General features: G+C 43.9%; 1 protein-coding gene across 3 annotated transcripts in view; it reads left to right on the forward strand.

Annotated features, from left to right (window-relative positions):
- Positions 1 to 11,827, forward strand: part of KIF3A (kinesin family member 3A) — a 22,080-nt gene extending 10,253 nt beyond the window's left edge. For 2 of the 3 annotated variants that reach the window (XM_017746795.1, XM_017746782.1), the window contains 8 exons: positions 4,254 to 4,410; positions 5,238 to 5,418; positions 5,903 to 6,013; positions 6,794 to 6,919; positions 7,569 to 7,622; positions 7,772 to 7,840; positions 8,047 to 8,171; positions 8,684 to 11,827. In XM_017746795.1, coding sequence (XP_017602284.1) covers positions 4,254 to 4,410; positions 5,238 to 5,418; positions 5,903 to 6,013; positions 6,794 to 6,919; positions 7,569 to 7,622; positions 7,772 to 7,840; positions 8,047 to 8,171; positions 8,684 to 8,732 — 872 coding nt within the window. In that variant the 3' untranslated portion in view covers positions 8,733 to 11,827. The other variant, XM_017746787.1, reaches the window with a different exon arrangement.
- The last annotated feature ends 3,640 nt before the right edge of the window (positions 11,828 to 15,467 follow it).

Here is a 15,467-nt window from a genome sequence, read left to right on the forward strand (position 1 = left end):
ATTCCTGCTTTTGGGTGTACTCTCTTCATTTTGGTGTCTGTCCAAGTAGTCATAAATGACTTTGCTATGCCTTTGGTGATTGTTGTAACAGCTTCATTTTTCACTTTTTGGTTATTTCTAGAAGTGGAAAGCTTGACCACTGTCTCCAAATGTCCTGCCCAAATCTCCTCCCAAGAGGAGGTCACCTTCAAAGTGCTGCTTGGAAGGAGTAGAGGGCGAATAACTGACTTACTCAACTCCCAAACAAACTATTGTAGTTAAGTTCCCTAAGGGAGCTGCTTCACGGGAATACACACTGACTCTCCCTGTGTAAGCTGTTTCTGCCTTTCAGAGTGAGAAGTGCACATTGCCATGTGCGTCAGACTGGAAAGGCTTCCTTGTCACTGAATCCTCTGCTATGGCAGATATCCACAGCCTTCTCCACTATGATTTGGTGTTCTCTGCTGTTGTTGCTTGAAACGGAAGCTGCCTTGGCATGTTGTTTTAAGCTGTAGTCTGGTTAAGATGGTTTTTAACTGCAATGTATTTCTGAGCATGCAGTCTTGTGCTGGGAAATGGTGGCTTTGCAAACTGAGTCTGGGGGGGATCCTAGCAAATCCTTCCTGATGGGAACTTGTGCTTTTTTGAACTAGGTTGCTGGCTCTTCTGGGTTTCTTTCCTTTAGAACTAACTTCCCATCTGCATGTTTCTTCCTCTCTGGGTTTTTCTGTGGGACGCATTTCTGTTTTCCAGGCAGTAGCAGCAGCAGTAGTTCAGACTCCACATGCTCTGTCATAGAGAAACCTCTGGATAAGTCCTTCACTAGTGAGTGGGAGCTCTTAAGTCCTTTAAGCTTTGGCCTTTCCATAATCTGCACACTCCATTTTGCAATGTTGCACTCTTCCCCGCTTTGTCTGTTGGAAAGATAAACCTCAAGCTGTAACTCTGCTAAAGCATGCCTTTCCTTTGCTGCTTCCATGCTTGAAACAGTTAATCATTGTGTACGTTGTTAACCAGATATGTGAGACAATAGGAGACAATGCAGTAGGCTGCTTGAGCAAGATTTAAAGATAATTGAGAAATAATAGGTTAAAAAATCCAGTTTGCAACCTGTGTTAAATGTGCCTTCTAAAATACAGGGGAAAAGACGGAGATAACTTCTAATGGGAATTGCTACAATATGAGTTCATGAAGAGGATAGCTAGGCATGTATTCTATGTTATATTGGACTCTGCTTTCTCAAAATTAGTTTTGGAGAAAACAGCATGGGGTTTATACTTGCAGAGAAGATGTGGCAATGCTTGGTTGATCAGCTTTATTTTTGCAGATACTTTAAAAAATATCCTAGTTGGTTGGGGTTTAAGTGCCCCATGATACTAAGTTCTTGATCTCTGGGGGACTTAGTTCAGAGGAACAGGAGATCCAGATTTTTGATCTAGCAGTGAATAAAGTCTGGGCTGCTCCTGGTCAGAGAGGTTGCTGTGCCTGTAGAAACCCTACAATCAATGAGGACTGAGGAAACAAATCACATCTTGGGACTTGGCTTGTGGGGACTTCACCCACTGTTGTTGTTATCCTGGATAGAAGCACTCCACTCTTCTCCCCTATGTGGAGAGACCCTGGAAAGTATTGCTGTATAGTTCACTCACTTTTACACTAGTGATGTTAGTGTAAAGCCTCAGCTCAGAGAAGGGTACTAGCAGGTTTGGAAGGAACACAACCCAGGGGAGACCTTTTGTGGGTCATATGACTGTAGCCTGGGAATTCGATTGCTTCAATCCTGCTCCTTTAAAGCTTGCTTGCAACCTCAGTGTTTTGTTTGGATGAGGACAGTTAATAGCAAACTGCTGATTTGTCAGCAGTCCATCTCCTGCAGGTTTGGAGACAGCTCTGTTGGGGAAGTTGTGCTGGGCTTTTGGCAACTGGGATAAGTGTAGCTTTTTGTGGTTTGGGATATTAACTGTCCTCTAGTGTGACCCTTCTGCATGTGGTGTCTTTCATTATCCCTTTCCTGTCCTGCCTTTTTTGATGCACTTTCTTGAATAAACAAAAATGGCTCTATACCTCTATGGAAGCACCAGTTACTGCAAATTAACTAACTAATCCCATGTGTAATTAAATGGAGAAATCTTGTGTTGAGACTCTGTGTGCAACTGTATTGTACCTTGCTAAGAATTGGCTTGGAAATCTTGGTTAAAACATGTATTCTGTATGCTAGTATTTTACAGGTAATGTAACAGAATTGGCTCTCTTGAGTGTGGGGAGCATTAAGTTTGTTAATTGAAGGAGAAATCCACCCCCTTTAACTGTTTCTTAGGGCATGATCCTTGCGGCAGGCTCCTAATGTTGTGTTTAGATCCAGCATTGCATTGAATGGGCAGAAGAATGAAAGAGTGAGCTGAAGATTATCCTGGATTTGCAAAGCAGTCAGAAGTACAGACACATTCTCTGCTTTAGCATAACATAATGTATTAGTCTTTGCTCTAATGGAGGGGTTTTTAGTTACGATTATCTCGTATTTTCTACCCTAGAAACATGAATATAAAATTTGATGTTTGTTCTGGTGCTGATGATCTTTGTCCAAAATGATCAAAGCAATAACATTTTCTCTCCTCTTTTTATGTGTTTGCTGCCTCTCTGCGATTTGCTTTCTACTTCCTCTTAATACAAGATCAAGCAGGTTGGTGTAATTGATTTTCACCTCCTTACAATTGCAAAGCTTGTGACAGGATCTTACAACTTGCTTCACTTCACCTTTTTCTCCTAAACTGAAAATTTATAGGGCTATGTCCTAATAGTAAGAAGCCTTTATCTGGCTTATCTCATATGATGAGCTCTGTATAGCACTTCCAGAAAGCTTCTTACTCAAAGACTAATTAGTGAGAGATTTTTGCACCACAAGCCCAGAAAGAAGTGCTCATTATCTGATTCTGAAGTTTAGCAGATGGCAATGAAGATGTTGTTTGCTGTACTGGTGAAGTCCTTGCCTTGCAACAAAACTAATGAAAGCTCTTGTGCACCTGAAGAAATATATATGCAGATGTGAAAATATGTGCATGCGTGTTTACATATGCAGTACACTTCGTTGGAGTGTGTATGTGTATAATGTATATATGTATATAAATAAAATATATGTATATAAATGAAGGTGAATATCTTGCAGACTGGAGGAAGAAAAGCATTTTATTGAACAGCTTCCTTGAGCGTGTTCTGACCATGTGCATTATGTCACTATTGGAAAACTGTCAGGTCGCAGTCAGTGGCTCCTGTTAGTTTCAAGTACAGCTGAATTCTGCAGGGTGAGGTTTTTTCATGTCTGTAGAAAAGCAAAGAGGGAAAATGATGGATTCCCTTGTGAATAAGGGGTATTTAGGACTTGTGGATTTGAGGAAATGCATTCTCATTTGACATAACCCCCCAGGATCTCTATGTTCACCTGCTTTGGGCACTCCTAAGATTGCAGTGAAAGTTGGCTCAAGACTTGCAGAGTGGCTTTCAAGAGCAGCAGCCTCACACTTTGTTTCAAATTTGGGGTGTTTGAGACGAACCCTTGAGGTTAGTAGGTTCATTGAGTTGCTCTGGCCACTCCCTTTGTAGCCCTCCATGACATGGACCTGGTTCTGTTGTAAAGACAGCTGATTAAGCCAGAGCAAGCCTTGGTACTTTCGAATCTGTGGGTAGTCACTGTTACATAGACCAAATATTATCAAGAAGTTTCTTCAGTTGCCTAGTTTTCATACGGCTGTTCTGAATTTCTCTATTTTCGTAGTAGTATGTTCTTAAAAATATATGTATGCTCCCTTTGGAACAGGTAAGCCTGTAAGGAGGGCAGTGAATGAGGGGGAATGGTGGAGATGCTAATCTGAAATTTGAGTATGTAACTCTTGGTAGCTGAGCTCTTGTAGCTGTAGGTTGAGGCAGTCTTCTGTTTTCCTTCTTCTGGCCTGATCTGCATTGTTAGAATGTCGGAGTTTCCATTTTGGGCTTCTCTTTAAGCAGTGTTCCTTCTCCAGGTGTTCTGCATATGTTTTGTATCTTGGGGGCATTAGGTTCCAGTGTTAGTTACACAGCATGACTGCTCTGTAGGAGCTGGCGACAACTGATCAAATGTTAAAATGGGATTTGAAGGACTGAGTTTTGTCCGTTTTGAAGCTGATACCTAATGAAATTTTTGTTAAATGCAAGTATTGAGTCTGAACTTGGAAAAAATACTATGATACAGAGGTTGTTTTACTTTGTAGTGAAATAATTTGTTTTCCCTATGTTTTTCAAAGGCAAAAAGAAAGTTTCCCCTGATAAGATGGTAGAGATGCAAGCAAAGATTGAAGAGGAGAGAAAAGCTCTTGAAACTAAGCTTGATATGGAAGAAGAAGAAAGAAATAAAGCCAGAGCTGAACTGGAGAAGAGAGAAAAAGACTTGCTCAAAGCTCAGTGAGTACCATGCTCTGAGAAGTTTGTATGGTCATGTGGGTTGTTCCTTCCTTAATCATATGAATATCTGGAGATACATGGTAAGGTGCCTGTCAAACTTCGTAGAAAGTGAACACGAGCCCTTGCTGTTTTCAAGGTGAAAGAGGAGCTTATTCTGCTTTGAGAGCTTAGAGTATATGGAAAAGACAAACTTATCCTTTTGCCACTTCTTTTCTTAACTTTACTTAGTTGTGCAAGATAGCCTAGAAACAAATTAATCTCCCAAGACCTGTGAGGAGCAGCAGTACTGTTCTGTGACAGGCCGGGTTTCCTGCAGTACAGCCACAAGCATGTCATTTTGGGTGTAGGGGTGCTTCATTCTGAAGCCAAAGAGCTGCTGAGGTTGCACTACCCTATGCCAATAGACTGCTCCAGCAGCAGCCAGCATTCCTGGTTTGCACCTCAGCTGCACTGCCTTGATCTTTGTTCACTCCCCTCTTATTTCAGCAGCTGCCTCTGGACATTGCTGTGCTGACAGGGCCCTTTGGGGCAGAGGGTGCCTTGAGTTGCCTGGTGATACCACTGGGTGCTTGCAGCCCCTCACAGAGGTGACTCGCAGCAGGAGTCACTTCTCTGCTGACCTGGTTTTGCTTGAGAGAAAGTGGTGGGAGCTGGAGCTTGGGGAACTTGCTGCTCTCACTTGCACTGCCTCACCGCCACTTAAACCCTCATCAGCAAGACAAGTTTTTCCAGCCCTGTGAGTGGTGTCTGGGCTATAAAACCGAGCTGGACCTGCTGCCTGCTGAGCACGGTAGGATATGAAGTCTCACACCTACCTGTCTGTCTAGGCAAGAGCACCAGTCCCTGTTGGAGAAACTGTCTGCATTAGAGAAAAAGGTGATTGTGGGAGGAGTGGACTTGCTGGCAAAAGCAGAGGAGCAAGAGAAGCTTCTAGAAGAATCAAACATGGAACTGGAAGAACGAAGGAAGAGAGCAGAGCAGCTTCGCAAGGAGCTTGAGGAGAAGGAGGTGGGGTTATCTACTGTGCCTGTCTGCAGACAGCAATGGCGTGACATACCAGGATGTGTTACCCAGGTGTGGCTCTGCTCTGGAAGCACTGCAGAAGCCAACCCCTCCACAGGTCACTCATTGGCTGTGCAACCCCTGCAGGTCTGAGCCAGCCTTGCTCAGCCAAGGCTCTGTGTTCTTGGCAAATGCTTTGTTTGTTCAAGTAGTTTTTCCTCTTGCTCATACTATAACAGCAATGGCGTGACATACCAGGAAGTGTTACCTAGGTGTGGCTCTGCTCTGGAAGCACTGCAGAAGCCAACCCCTCCACAGGTCACTCATTGGCTGTGCAACCCCTGCAGGTCTGAGCCAGCCTTGCTCAGCCAAGGCTCTGTGTTCTTGGCAAATGCTTTGTTTGTTCAAGTAGTTTTTCCTCTTGCTCATACTATTGCAGAGAGTTTCTGTGATTTAGTGTGTGTGTATCTGTGCTAAATGTTGTCCACAGCAAGAACGCTTGGACATCGAAGAGAAGTACACCAACCTCCAGGAGGAAGCACAGGGGAAAACCAAAAAGCTGAAGAAAGTTTGGACCATGCTTATGGCTGCAAAGTCAGAGGTTAGTGTCTAAAGTCCTCAGCCAGTGATCCTGGGAGGTACTAGAGTTGGGAAGGATAAGCCGTCGACTTTGCAATGCTAGAAAAAGTGCCGTATGTTTAGGAATGTCTTCCTGTGCTGTCCATTTGGCTCACATAATTCAAAAATACCTAAGTCTGGAGTTGGAGCTTTAGAACAGCATGTTATAGAGCTTTTCCTGAGGCTAGGCTGACAAGGGTTATGTGTGGGACCCTGAGATATGTAGAAATTCAAGGAAAAACACTGGTTAATTTTGAAATAAAATGCAAGTTGCTTGCTGGCAGCCCCATGTTCTGCTTCGCTGCAGCTCAAAGGCTTCTCTGCTCTGAGCTGCCTGTTCTTTGTGACCGATGCCCTTGTTACCTCATCCTCAGTCACTGGATGAATGTGTCCTTTGGCTGGTTGCTGGAGTTCCTGTTTCACAAAAAATGCATTTAGTCGTTGGGATCAGAGATTTTCCTCAAAACTGTGCCAGGGGTATAACTTGTCTCATGCTCATCATCTAGTCTTAGCTGAAGCAGCTTGGATTGGCAGAAGGCCAGTTTTGGGTTTATGAAACTGAGAACTTAATGCTATTTTCAGCAATCTCTGAGTTGGAATGTTTCAGAGGGTTTATTCTTCAGAGATAAATATTCTGGTACTAATAACCAGAGTTTGCTTTTGTTTTCCAAAAACCTCATACAGACATAAGACTGTTCTCTTTAGGCTTTTACCATGTCTTAAGCTGACTCTGATGCCTCTCAAATGCATGGTTTGTTTTCAGATGGCAGATCTACAACAAGAGCATCAGAGAGAGATTGAAGGGCTGCTGGAGAACATTCGGCAGCTGAGCAGGGAGCTCCGTCTTCAGATTCTCATTATAGACAACTTCATTCCTCAGGACTACCAGGTGAAGGCAAAGCACCTAAGCCTGGGGCAGGGGTTGTGCTGTGCTAATCTCCGTTCTCTTGCAGCTTATTTTTGTAAAGGCTTATAAAAATAAGAAAATAACATTCACCATATAGTTAACTGGTATGTTTGCTGTGTGCCCATGCAGTGGGTCTGTTCAAAATCTTTCTCTATTTTTCCACTAGCTTGAAGTTGTGCTTGCTAATGTCTGAAATTAACACGAAGACTGGATTTTTGGATCTTTGACCTTCTCTGTGACTCCAGTATTCAGAAAATTCATGATGAGCTTAAATATAATGCACACTATTTAATGGGAAAATTAAGGGAAATTCTTTTTATTGTTACCATTCTCCATATTACAGTGTTTGTTTACTGCTGTCCTGATGGTGTTGGCATAATTGGAACCTCATGCTTTAGGGGGCTCTCCAGTACATACAATTTGGGAGTAGTATTTTCTCTTCTGTAGTCTTCAGAGTATAAATAGGGTTTTTTTTTGCACAGGATATAGCTGTCCTGATAGGAGCAACTTGGAATGGATCAAGACTGTTCTTACGCAGCTTGTCCAGGCCTTAGGATGTATTTTCTGGAAAGTGCAGCTGGAGGGGGTAGATTGTGCAAGTCTAACACTTACTGTCCTGACTTCTTTGTAGGAAATGATTGAGAACTACGTTCACTGGAATGAAGACATAGGAGAATGGCAGCTGGTAAGAATGGCTGCCTGGCTTGTGTACAAGCTAATGTTAGCATGAGTTTCTGAGGGGTTTAATTGAGCCCAGGAAGAAACTGGTGAAGCTGTAGTCAGTTTTACTGTGCACAGTAGACTTTACTAACAGATCTTTCTTTCTGCTTACAGAAATGTGTTGCATATACAGGAAACAATATGAGGAAACAGACACCTGTTCTGGATAAAAAAGAGAAAGATGTGAGTGACTATTGAATTGATGTATTGAACTGTACAGGCCCAAGTCCTGCATGAGACTATCACTCTATTTAGAGCCAAACTGTCCAATTTCAATTTTCTTTTCTTTTGAAGAAATGAGTCTTTATAGCGTCATGAAAGCACCATTGATCAGTGTATAAAATTATTCTGATGATTTTATCTTACGGGTTTTTCTGGTGTTTTTCTAGCCCTTTGAAGTGGACCTTTCCCATGTTTACTTAGCTTACACTGAAGAAAGCTTGAGGCAATCTCTGATGAAGCTGGAGAGGCCAAGGACTTCAAAAGGCAGATCCAGGCCCAAGACGGGTAGAAGGTGAAGAACTCTGGGGTATCTGTATGCAATGAGGGATTTACCCAAGGGAAGGTTTAAGTTTGTGTATGCAAACTTACCACAAGTCTTCAAATATCAGCTTAATGAGAAGCCAAAGGACAAAAATTTTGCATGGTGTAGTTCGGTATTGCCGAACAGGTGTGACAGAACCAGGCTGAGATCTCTTTAGTGCAGTAAATCTTGTCCAGAAAGACTTGTCTGGGGATTTTTCTGATGTTCTTTTGCTGCATTCTCCTCTTCCAGCTCCTTGCTTTATTTTGCTGCATTCCATGGTTCAGTTTGACACAGTACACTCATACCGATGGAGAGGAGAGGGCCGTTGGAGGAGATTTCAGCATGTGCTTCCTTATGCTTTTTGTTTGGCTGGTTTTGCTTATGGAGAAGTCATGTCATGTAGTTTTGATTTGAAATGTGGCTGGTCCCTGTCTTTCCTAGACAGCATAATGATGTGTGTGTGGTGTTGTTTTTCCCTTTCCTTTCTGCTCTCCAAACAGAAAACGTTCGGCCAAGCCAGGAGCTGTCATTGACTCCCTGCTGCAGTAGTGTGACCTGGTCAGAATTGCTGTAAAAATCAGTGAGTGTGTAAGGTTTGGCCAAAATACGGAATTCAAGAGTTGGCACAGTTTGATATGGTTGTAATTTTTTGTTTAAAAAAAAGTATTTTTCCTTAGTTGCCTGTATATTGTATGTTATATTAACATAATATTAAACTGGTATATATGATTGATGGTTGTGAAATTCCATGTGTTGAATGTGTTGTGCAGGGAAACTTGTTGGTAATCCTTGTTGAAATGTATAGAAAATAAGGGTTCTAGATGTGTGTGTAAGTGCTAGACGTGTTAGTTCAAAACAGTTAATGAAATCCTAAAATTAAGGCTGGTAAATCTGACTTATGCCCTGCTTTGCACATAACTGGCAGCTTTCACTGTTGTCCTCTGTTGCACTGATCTGTATTTCAATGTCGTTGCTGCAAACCTTTAAGAGCATCAAATCTTTTTATTTAATATTCCTCACTGTGGCTGTTAACCTGATCGTGTTGTGTGTCAAATACACAGTCCTTTTCCCTTTTTGCTGGCTTGCTGTACAGAGAAAGTAGCTGGTTAGGAAAAGACCCACAAAAGACTGAGGTGTCTGAAAAGGGGGACCATGCTCTATTTAAGTGCAGCAGAAATCAAGGGTGCCTAATAGTCCTTTTATTTTTATCAGTTTGTTTGTGATTTGCTGGCACTGTGGAAAATGAGACCTTGGATATGAAGGCAAAAGAGTGCTTTTTTTCCTTCTTTTAAGGCTGTGTTACTTTGGCTGCTTTTTATGCTTCAGGGCTGGAATTTGTGTGTGAGTAGTTTTGTAATCTGAACAGCAGAAATGATGTAAGGAGGATGCTGTAACACCAGGACCTGATGTTACAGGGGCTGTAAGCGCTATGGCTCCATTTCCTCATCCCTGGCTGTAAGAAACTGGGCCACTGCTCTACACTGAGGATGAATTTGACTCTCCTTTAGTAAAACAGAATGAATTGCTCAATTTTCCTGGACCAATATCCCCTGACATAACTGGTGCTGTCTGTGTTCCTGTGTAGACTGTGTGCATCTCTGGCTATGCAGAGGAAAAAAATTCTGGTCTCTGATAATAACCATTTATTTGTGATGGCTGCTCTTTTTATTTTATATTTATGCTGCTAATAGACACGTATCACTTTAATATGTTGCTTTTGTGTCACAGAGAAAATGCACCTCCTTCAGACTGTGTGTGTTTTTTAACACATCACATCAGCTGTGGGTATATAGGCAGTTCCTGTGCCAGGGTGGGGGGATAAGCTGTGACCTCCTTGACATCTTAGTGTCACCTGGAGGATTGAAAGCTGTGATTACTGACAGGAGAAATGGAGTTCTTCGGTGTGGCAGAAAACAAGTCAGCTCCTCAGGTGTCCTGAGTCCTTGCTAGTAGCCACATCTGCTTTTACCAGAATATTTCTGTGAAGTACTTAGAGAAGTTAAATGCCCTTTCTTCCTGTCATGATGGTTATATGGAGGTACCTTGGGGTCTGTGACAGGGTCTGTAATAGTTAAAACTGGTCTTGTAAGGACATACTTTGCTCTGAAGGATATATTCAGTGCTATTCTAAACAAGTTGTAAGCTTTTTCCTGGTGTTTTTAAAGTTTTTTTCAGGCTCATGGAAGAACATGCTGCCCTCTCTATTGGGAGTGTCACCTAATTCATACAACACACAGATGCAAACGCTGGCTTTTTTCTAGGCTAGCATGTAGAGGCAAAAGCTCAGAAACTTTCTTGATTGAAGCTGTAGTTGGTTTTGCTTGTGGAGATGTGACCTTATTTAGAATATGCTTTAACAGAGTTGGATTATCTCTTATTACATACCTCTCATCAAAAAATCCAGACTGAAAATGGCTTAAATGCTACTTAAAAGTCTTTCAGTTCCAAGTCCAAGCAGATAGATGCACAGCTGTGGCCTGTACTAGTTCTCAGAACCAGGGATAACTCCTGTTTCCTTTTTGTGTTACATCTTGTGCTAACATTTATTGAATTATATGTTTTTAAGGGAGTTAAACCAGAACTGTGCTTTCAAAAAGACGATTAAAAATCCTTTTACCTGACAGGTATCAGTTGCTTCAAGATACCACTGTGAACCATGGCACTCCATTTAAAAAAATTAAATGTTTAAAATACTTAAAACTTAAAGGCATATGCTTTACAATTAATATAACAGTCCTGCTGCTGAAAACGTTAGTACTCTGCATGTTTAAGTGAGCCTTGGAGCAGGGAAAACTATAACGAATTGCTTGCACACCTTTAATTGGCAGATACTTAATTGGCAGATTGGAGAAACTGGTTATCTCCTGTTACAGAGGCTTGGAGGACGAATTATCTGCTCTATAAGAGGACTTTAAATAAAGTGGAACGCTCTCATGGTCATGTGCCCTATCAATTTGGCTCACCTGTTAACTGGTGTGTTTTGTTGAAGTTCTGGGAAGTTTCTTGTAAAACCAGGGAGTCTGGCTTGTAGATTTACCACATGGGCCCTCTCTAAACCCCTGCCAATCTGTGAATGTCTAATGGGCCCATAATGTGTTTTAATAAGGAAAGGATTTTATTTATACAGACTTTTAAGAGCTTAATACAGCCTTTCTCATTGCAGGTCAGTATGTGCTCTAGTATTTATCAAAACTCATATTACGTAACATACACTGTGTGTGCTCATCTTTGCGTTTTACTACCAGAAGATTCTCCTCATTCCAGAACATTGATCTTAACAGTGAGATTTTTGCTTTATGTTGTTTAATGTTGTGTAAATCAATTATTTCATATTTAACTTATTCCTAATCCTTTAAGAGGAGGGGAAATGGTCCTTAGTGCCTTTCACTGACTACACTGTCTGCACATGTCCAGCTTTCACCTTTCTCTACACTTCTACTTAGCCAGGCCTGTATAGAGTGAAGAACTTCTGGTCTGTTTGTATAATTTGCCTTCCAATTAATTGGTTTTTTTAACTCTGTTTATTTCTTACTATTCCTTGTTTTATTAAAAGTTAATTCATTTTACTGTATATATCAATATTGTGTCCCTGGAGCATGTTCAGACCATGAAATAAAATTCTTGATTCCTAATTCCACCCTGTACGCGTGTGTCTTGGGGTGATTTTATGATGATACTTAATTCCCTAATCATCTGCTTTATGCCCAGAAATGTCTGCTGTATCTTTAAGATGAACCAGGGGGCGGGGCCGGAGCCCGGGAACTCCGGGCGCGGGCTCTCTTCAATATCTGTCCCTCCGGCGTGGTCGGCGGCCAAGCGGATTGTTACTTTGTTGCCTTTGCTGGTTTAATTTTCGCCAATTTAGACAAGAAGCTTCTGGGGGTTTTGGCTTTTTTTCCTTCCCCCGGCCTGGAGGCTTTTCACCGGCAAATCGTTTCGGCGGCTTTCTGTTTTAGTTTTTATTTTTCCTGGAACTGTCTCGGTTCGTTTTTTTCTTCGGCCCAAGGAGCCTGCGGGGGGCAGCCGCGGCCGGTCTGAACCCCGGAAAGACCAAGCCAGCGAGAGAAGGGACGTTCAACTCCACCAGGTTCACCTGCTGTGAAGAGAAGATCCACGCCAGAAATCCAACAGATTCCCAGCTGCTGCGTGGACTCTTTCTCCTCCCTTCCCTTAGACAAAGAAGGGCAGCCGCCATCTTTGCCTCACAGCCACGGGGCGAGGTGGGGGTGCGGTGTTAAAGTTCAATTTCTTTTGTTCCTGTGCTTTGCGGGTATCTTGCTTTGTTAAATAAACAGTTTTACTTTTTTTTCACTTTCATCCCCTGGTATCCATTTCTCTCAGTGGCAGAAGAAAAGGGAGTTAGTGAAGTCCTCTCTCTAGAGAAAAACACTCATTTCAGTGGTTTTTTTCCTCGAATTTGTCTCCAAACCAAGACAGCGTATTTTCCAAATAATATTATACATAGTACATCTTCTTAATTCAGTTGTGTCGGGAGCTGGGTGAGGAAGGGTGAGTGAGATGCCGCTGTAGTTCTGAGCTGCACAGCACTCTGGAGAAGTTACTGCAGGTACTGTGGGGTGTGTGGGGGCCTTGTTGCCAAGTTCCAGGGCAGTGGGCAGCAAAACCTCGTGAAAGAGGTGGACAGGGCTGAACAAGAGGATTCTTTGCAAGACTACAGAGAGAACCAGTGGGCTAAGGCTGCCGAGCCAGAGATGTGCCTGAGGAGCTGCTTGAGCCCCTGTTTAAGCTCATCCTCTGCTGGGGTGGTCCTGGACTGAGCCAGGCCACTGCAAGAGCAGCTTCTGGGCCCCTACACGGTCAGTGCTGCCTGTGCTCTGCCTCTTCTGGTGTGTGTATTGCAGAGGGGGTGTAGCTGATGAGGAGAAGTCTTCGCATGCTGTCCTGGCTTTGTCTCCTGTGTTACACAAACCAGTCACACCCTGTACTGGTCCAGGTGCTGTGAATTTACCTGCAGTAGTTGGAAATGTTCAGGACTCTTTCCTTTGCTGCGTGAGCTGTGTTGTTTGGCAGTGCCTGTGGCCCCCCAGCCTGCTCAGCTCGTAGGTACCAGGTTTTCCGTGGTCTGCAGCCTCTGCAGCTCCCCAGAGTCCTGTGACTCAGCTGATACATGAACCAAACCCTGCACATTCCTGGCCTCTTCACTCCTGGGCCCTAATGGGCTGCGCCATATATCTATATATATATATATAGTAATGTAGGCTTTACTTAAAGTGAGGAGAGAACTTGCTTAGCTCCAGACCTGGCTTCTGCCTTTGCAGCTCGAGCATGTACTTTTGAGTTCCCACCTTTCAGAAGCATGCCCCATTTGTGACCTGGCTTCTCCCCTCTGCCTTCTCTTGGGCTTTTCCTTCTGCTTAGACCTCTGTTCCTCATGTTAGCATGAGCTTAATGCCATAGCAGGACAGATTGTTTGGCAACTCCTAGCCACACCACCCTTGTGCCCATAAACTTGTAACTCTCTTAACTGTTGCCTTGTGTAACATCCTATGTAATGCCAGTGCATTTAGTCCAAAAATACATTTATTTAAAGAATTATTATAAATAATCTTTGAAAAATAGGCTCATAGTTTAAAAACAAAAGTGTTTTTTCACTTCCGACTCTTATACTCTTCTTGGAGAACTTGGTGTAATTGCTTGAGGAAATTCTTTAGTGAGGTGGTGCTGCCTGCTGCCACAGAACATGGCGTCTGGAATGGGAAAAGAGGCTGTTAGGAAGCTTGCTGGGGCAGGATTGGGTTCTGCAGCCTGGGATGGGCTGCTAACAGTGGTGGGAGAGTAAAACAAAAATGGTGACCGAGGGAGAAGCTTGAGGGCTGTGGGCCATGCAGGGGGAATTGTGCCTCACCTTGTGCCCTGCTCTGGTCCCCCAGCCCAGGCTGAGCAAGTTGTGGTAAATGCCCTCGAGGTACCTGTGGCAGCTCTGGCTCTCCCGAGCAATTGTGGCAGCTTTGCATAAGATCTCCATATTGTTACCTCTCTGGGAAAAAGCACATTACTTTTTAAAAAACTCTTTTGTATGCTCATGGCTTATGAGCAGCAGATTAAAACACAACAAATAATATATTTCTGTTCTAAAGGATAGGTGAAAATTGCAGATTGAGGTGCCAAAGCCTTCATGAAGCTTCCTGGCTCCATCTGTGCGCACCTGATGCTGCTCCCATCCCTTTCCTGGTGAGGAGTAACCAACCCCCGGCAGAAGCTGTGGCAGTGTGGCACAGCAGCGAGCACCCCTGTGCTGGAGCATCGTGCTTCTGCTGCAGGTGTGGATGTGGGACCCTGTGGAGATGCTCCATGCAGGTTCCCTGGGAGTGAAGCTGGTTTGAGCAGGCAGAGGTGCTACAGGAATAACAAAAGTACCTGGGAAAAGTTTGCCTTCATTAGGGGCTTGAGAAGTCCTACAGCAGAGACACATGGAAGATGAGGAGTGAGTTGCTGCTGGCAATAAAAAAAACTATGTGACTTTCTTCCCCGGGGGATGTTCCCAGTGCTGCCTGCTCTTTCTCAGCTTTCACATCAAACAAGTGACCAGCCCATCCCTGTGAGCTGCGCAGCTGTGAGTGTGGGGCTGTGCAGCATCTCAGGCATCTCTTCTCACTACCACAGCTGCTCCCTGTGGTGGAAGGGGTGTGGGGATCCCCTGAGGGGTGCTGAGCTCCAGCCCACCAGGGAAGGCCACTGCATGCCTCAGATGCCACCCAATGTGGCATGAGGTGAGGGCATGGGCTTTCTGTGAAAGCAGGAACTCAGGGGCTGGGGAGCTTGGCTTAGGCAGCAGTTTTCAGAGCCTTATTATTTGCTATTAAATCTTGTGCTAACTGTAGAGCCTTCCCCCAGATAAGGGGCTAAAAAGGGATAGTGTGTCTACCCAGCACTTGAGATGCCATGCAACAGGCATGTGTAGGTGCCTGAGCTGGTGACAGCACTCCAAGGCAAAGGGAGATTTCCTCTCTTCCTTTCTGAAAAGCTGAAACCTCTGTTTGCTGCCCAAGCACAGGTGCCCATCCCTGCCCATCCTCCAGCATTTCCCTGTCCCCAGGGTGGCCAAAAGCCACCAATGCTGCTTTGGCTAGAGGTGGACATGGGTGTGGGAAGGTGGGGGCACATGTGCAGGGCACCGGGAGTGGTGAGAACCAGCTGGGCAGCCCAACATTTGTGCTGGGGGCTCACAGTGGGCTCCTTGCTCTTCCACAGCACCATACCAGGACATGCAGGATCCCGGTCTTCCTGCCTGCCTCCCACCACCCTGTGCTTTCCTCTGGCCCC

This window comes from Corvus brachyrhynchos, unplaced genomic scaffold, assembly GCF_000691975.1.
Source record: "Corvus brachyrhynchos isolate BGI_N302 unplaced genomic scaffold, ASM69197v1 scaffold381, whole genome shotgun sequence".
Classification (NCBI taxonomy): domain Eukaryota; kingdom Metazoa; phylum Chordata; class Aves; order Passeriformes; family Corvidae; genus Corvus; species Corvus brachyrhynchos.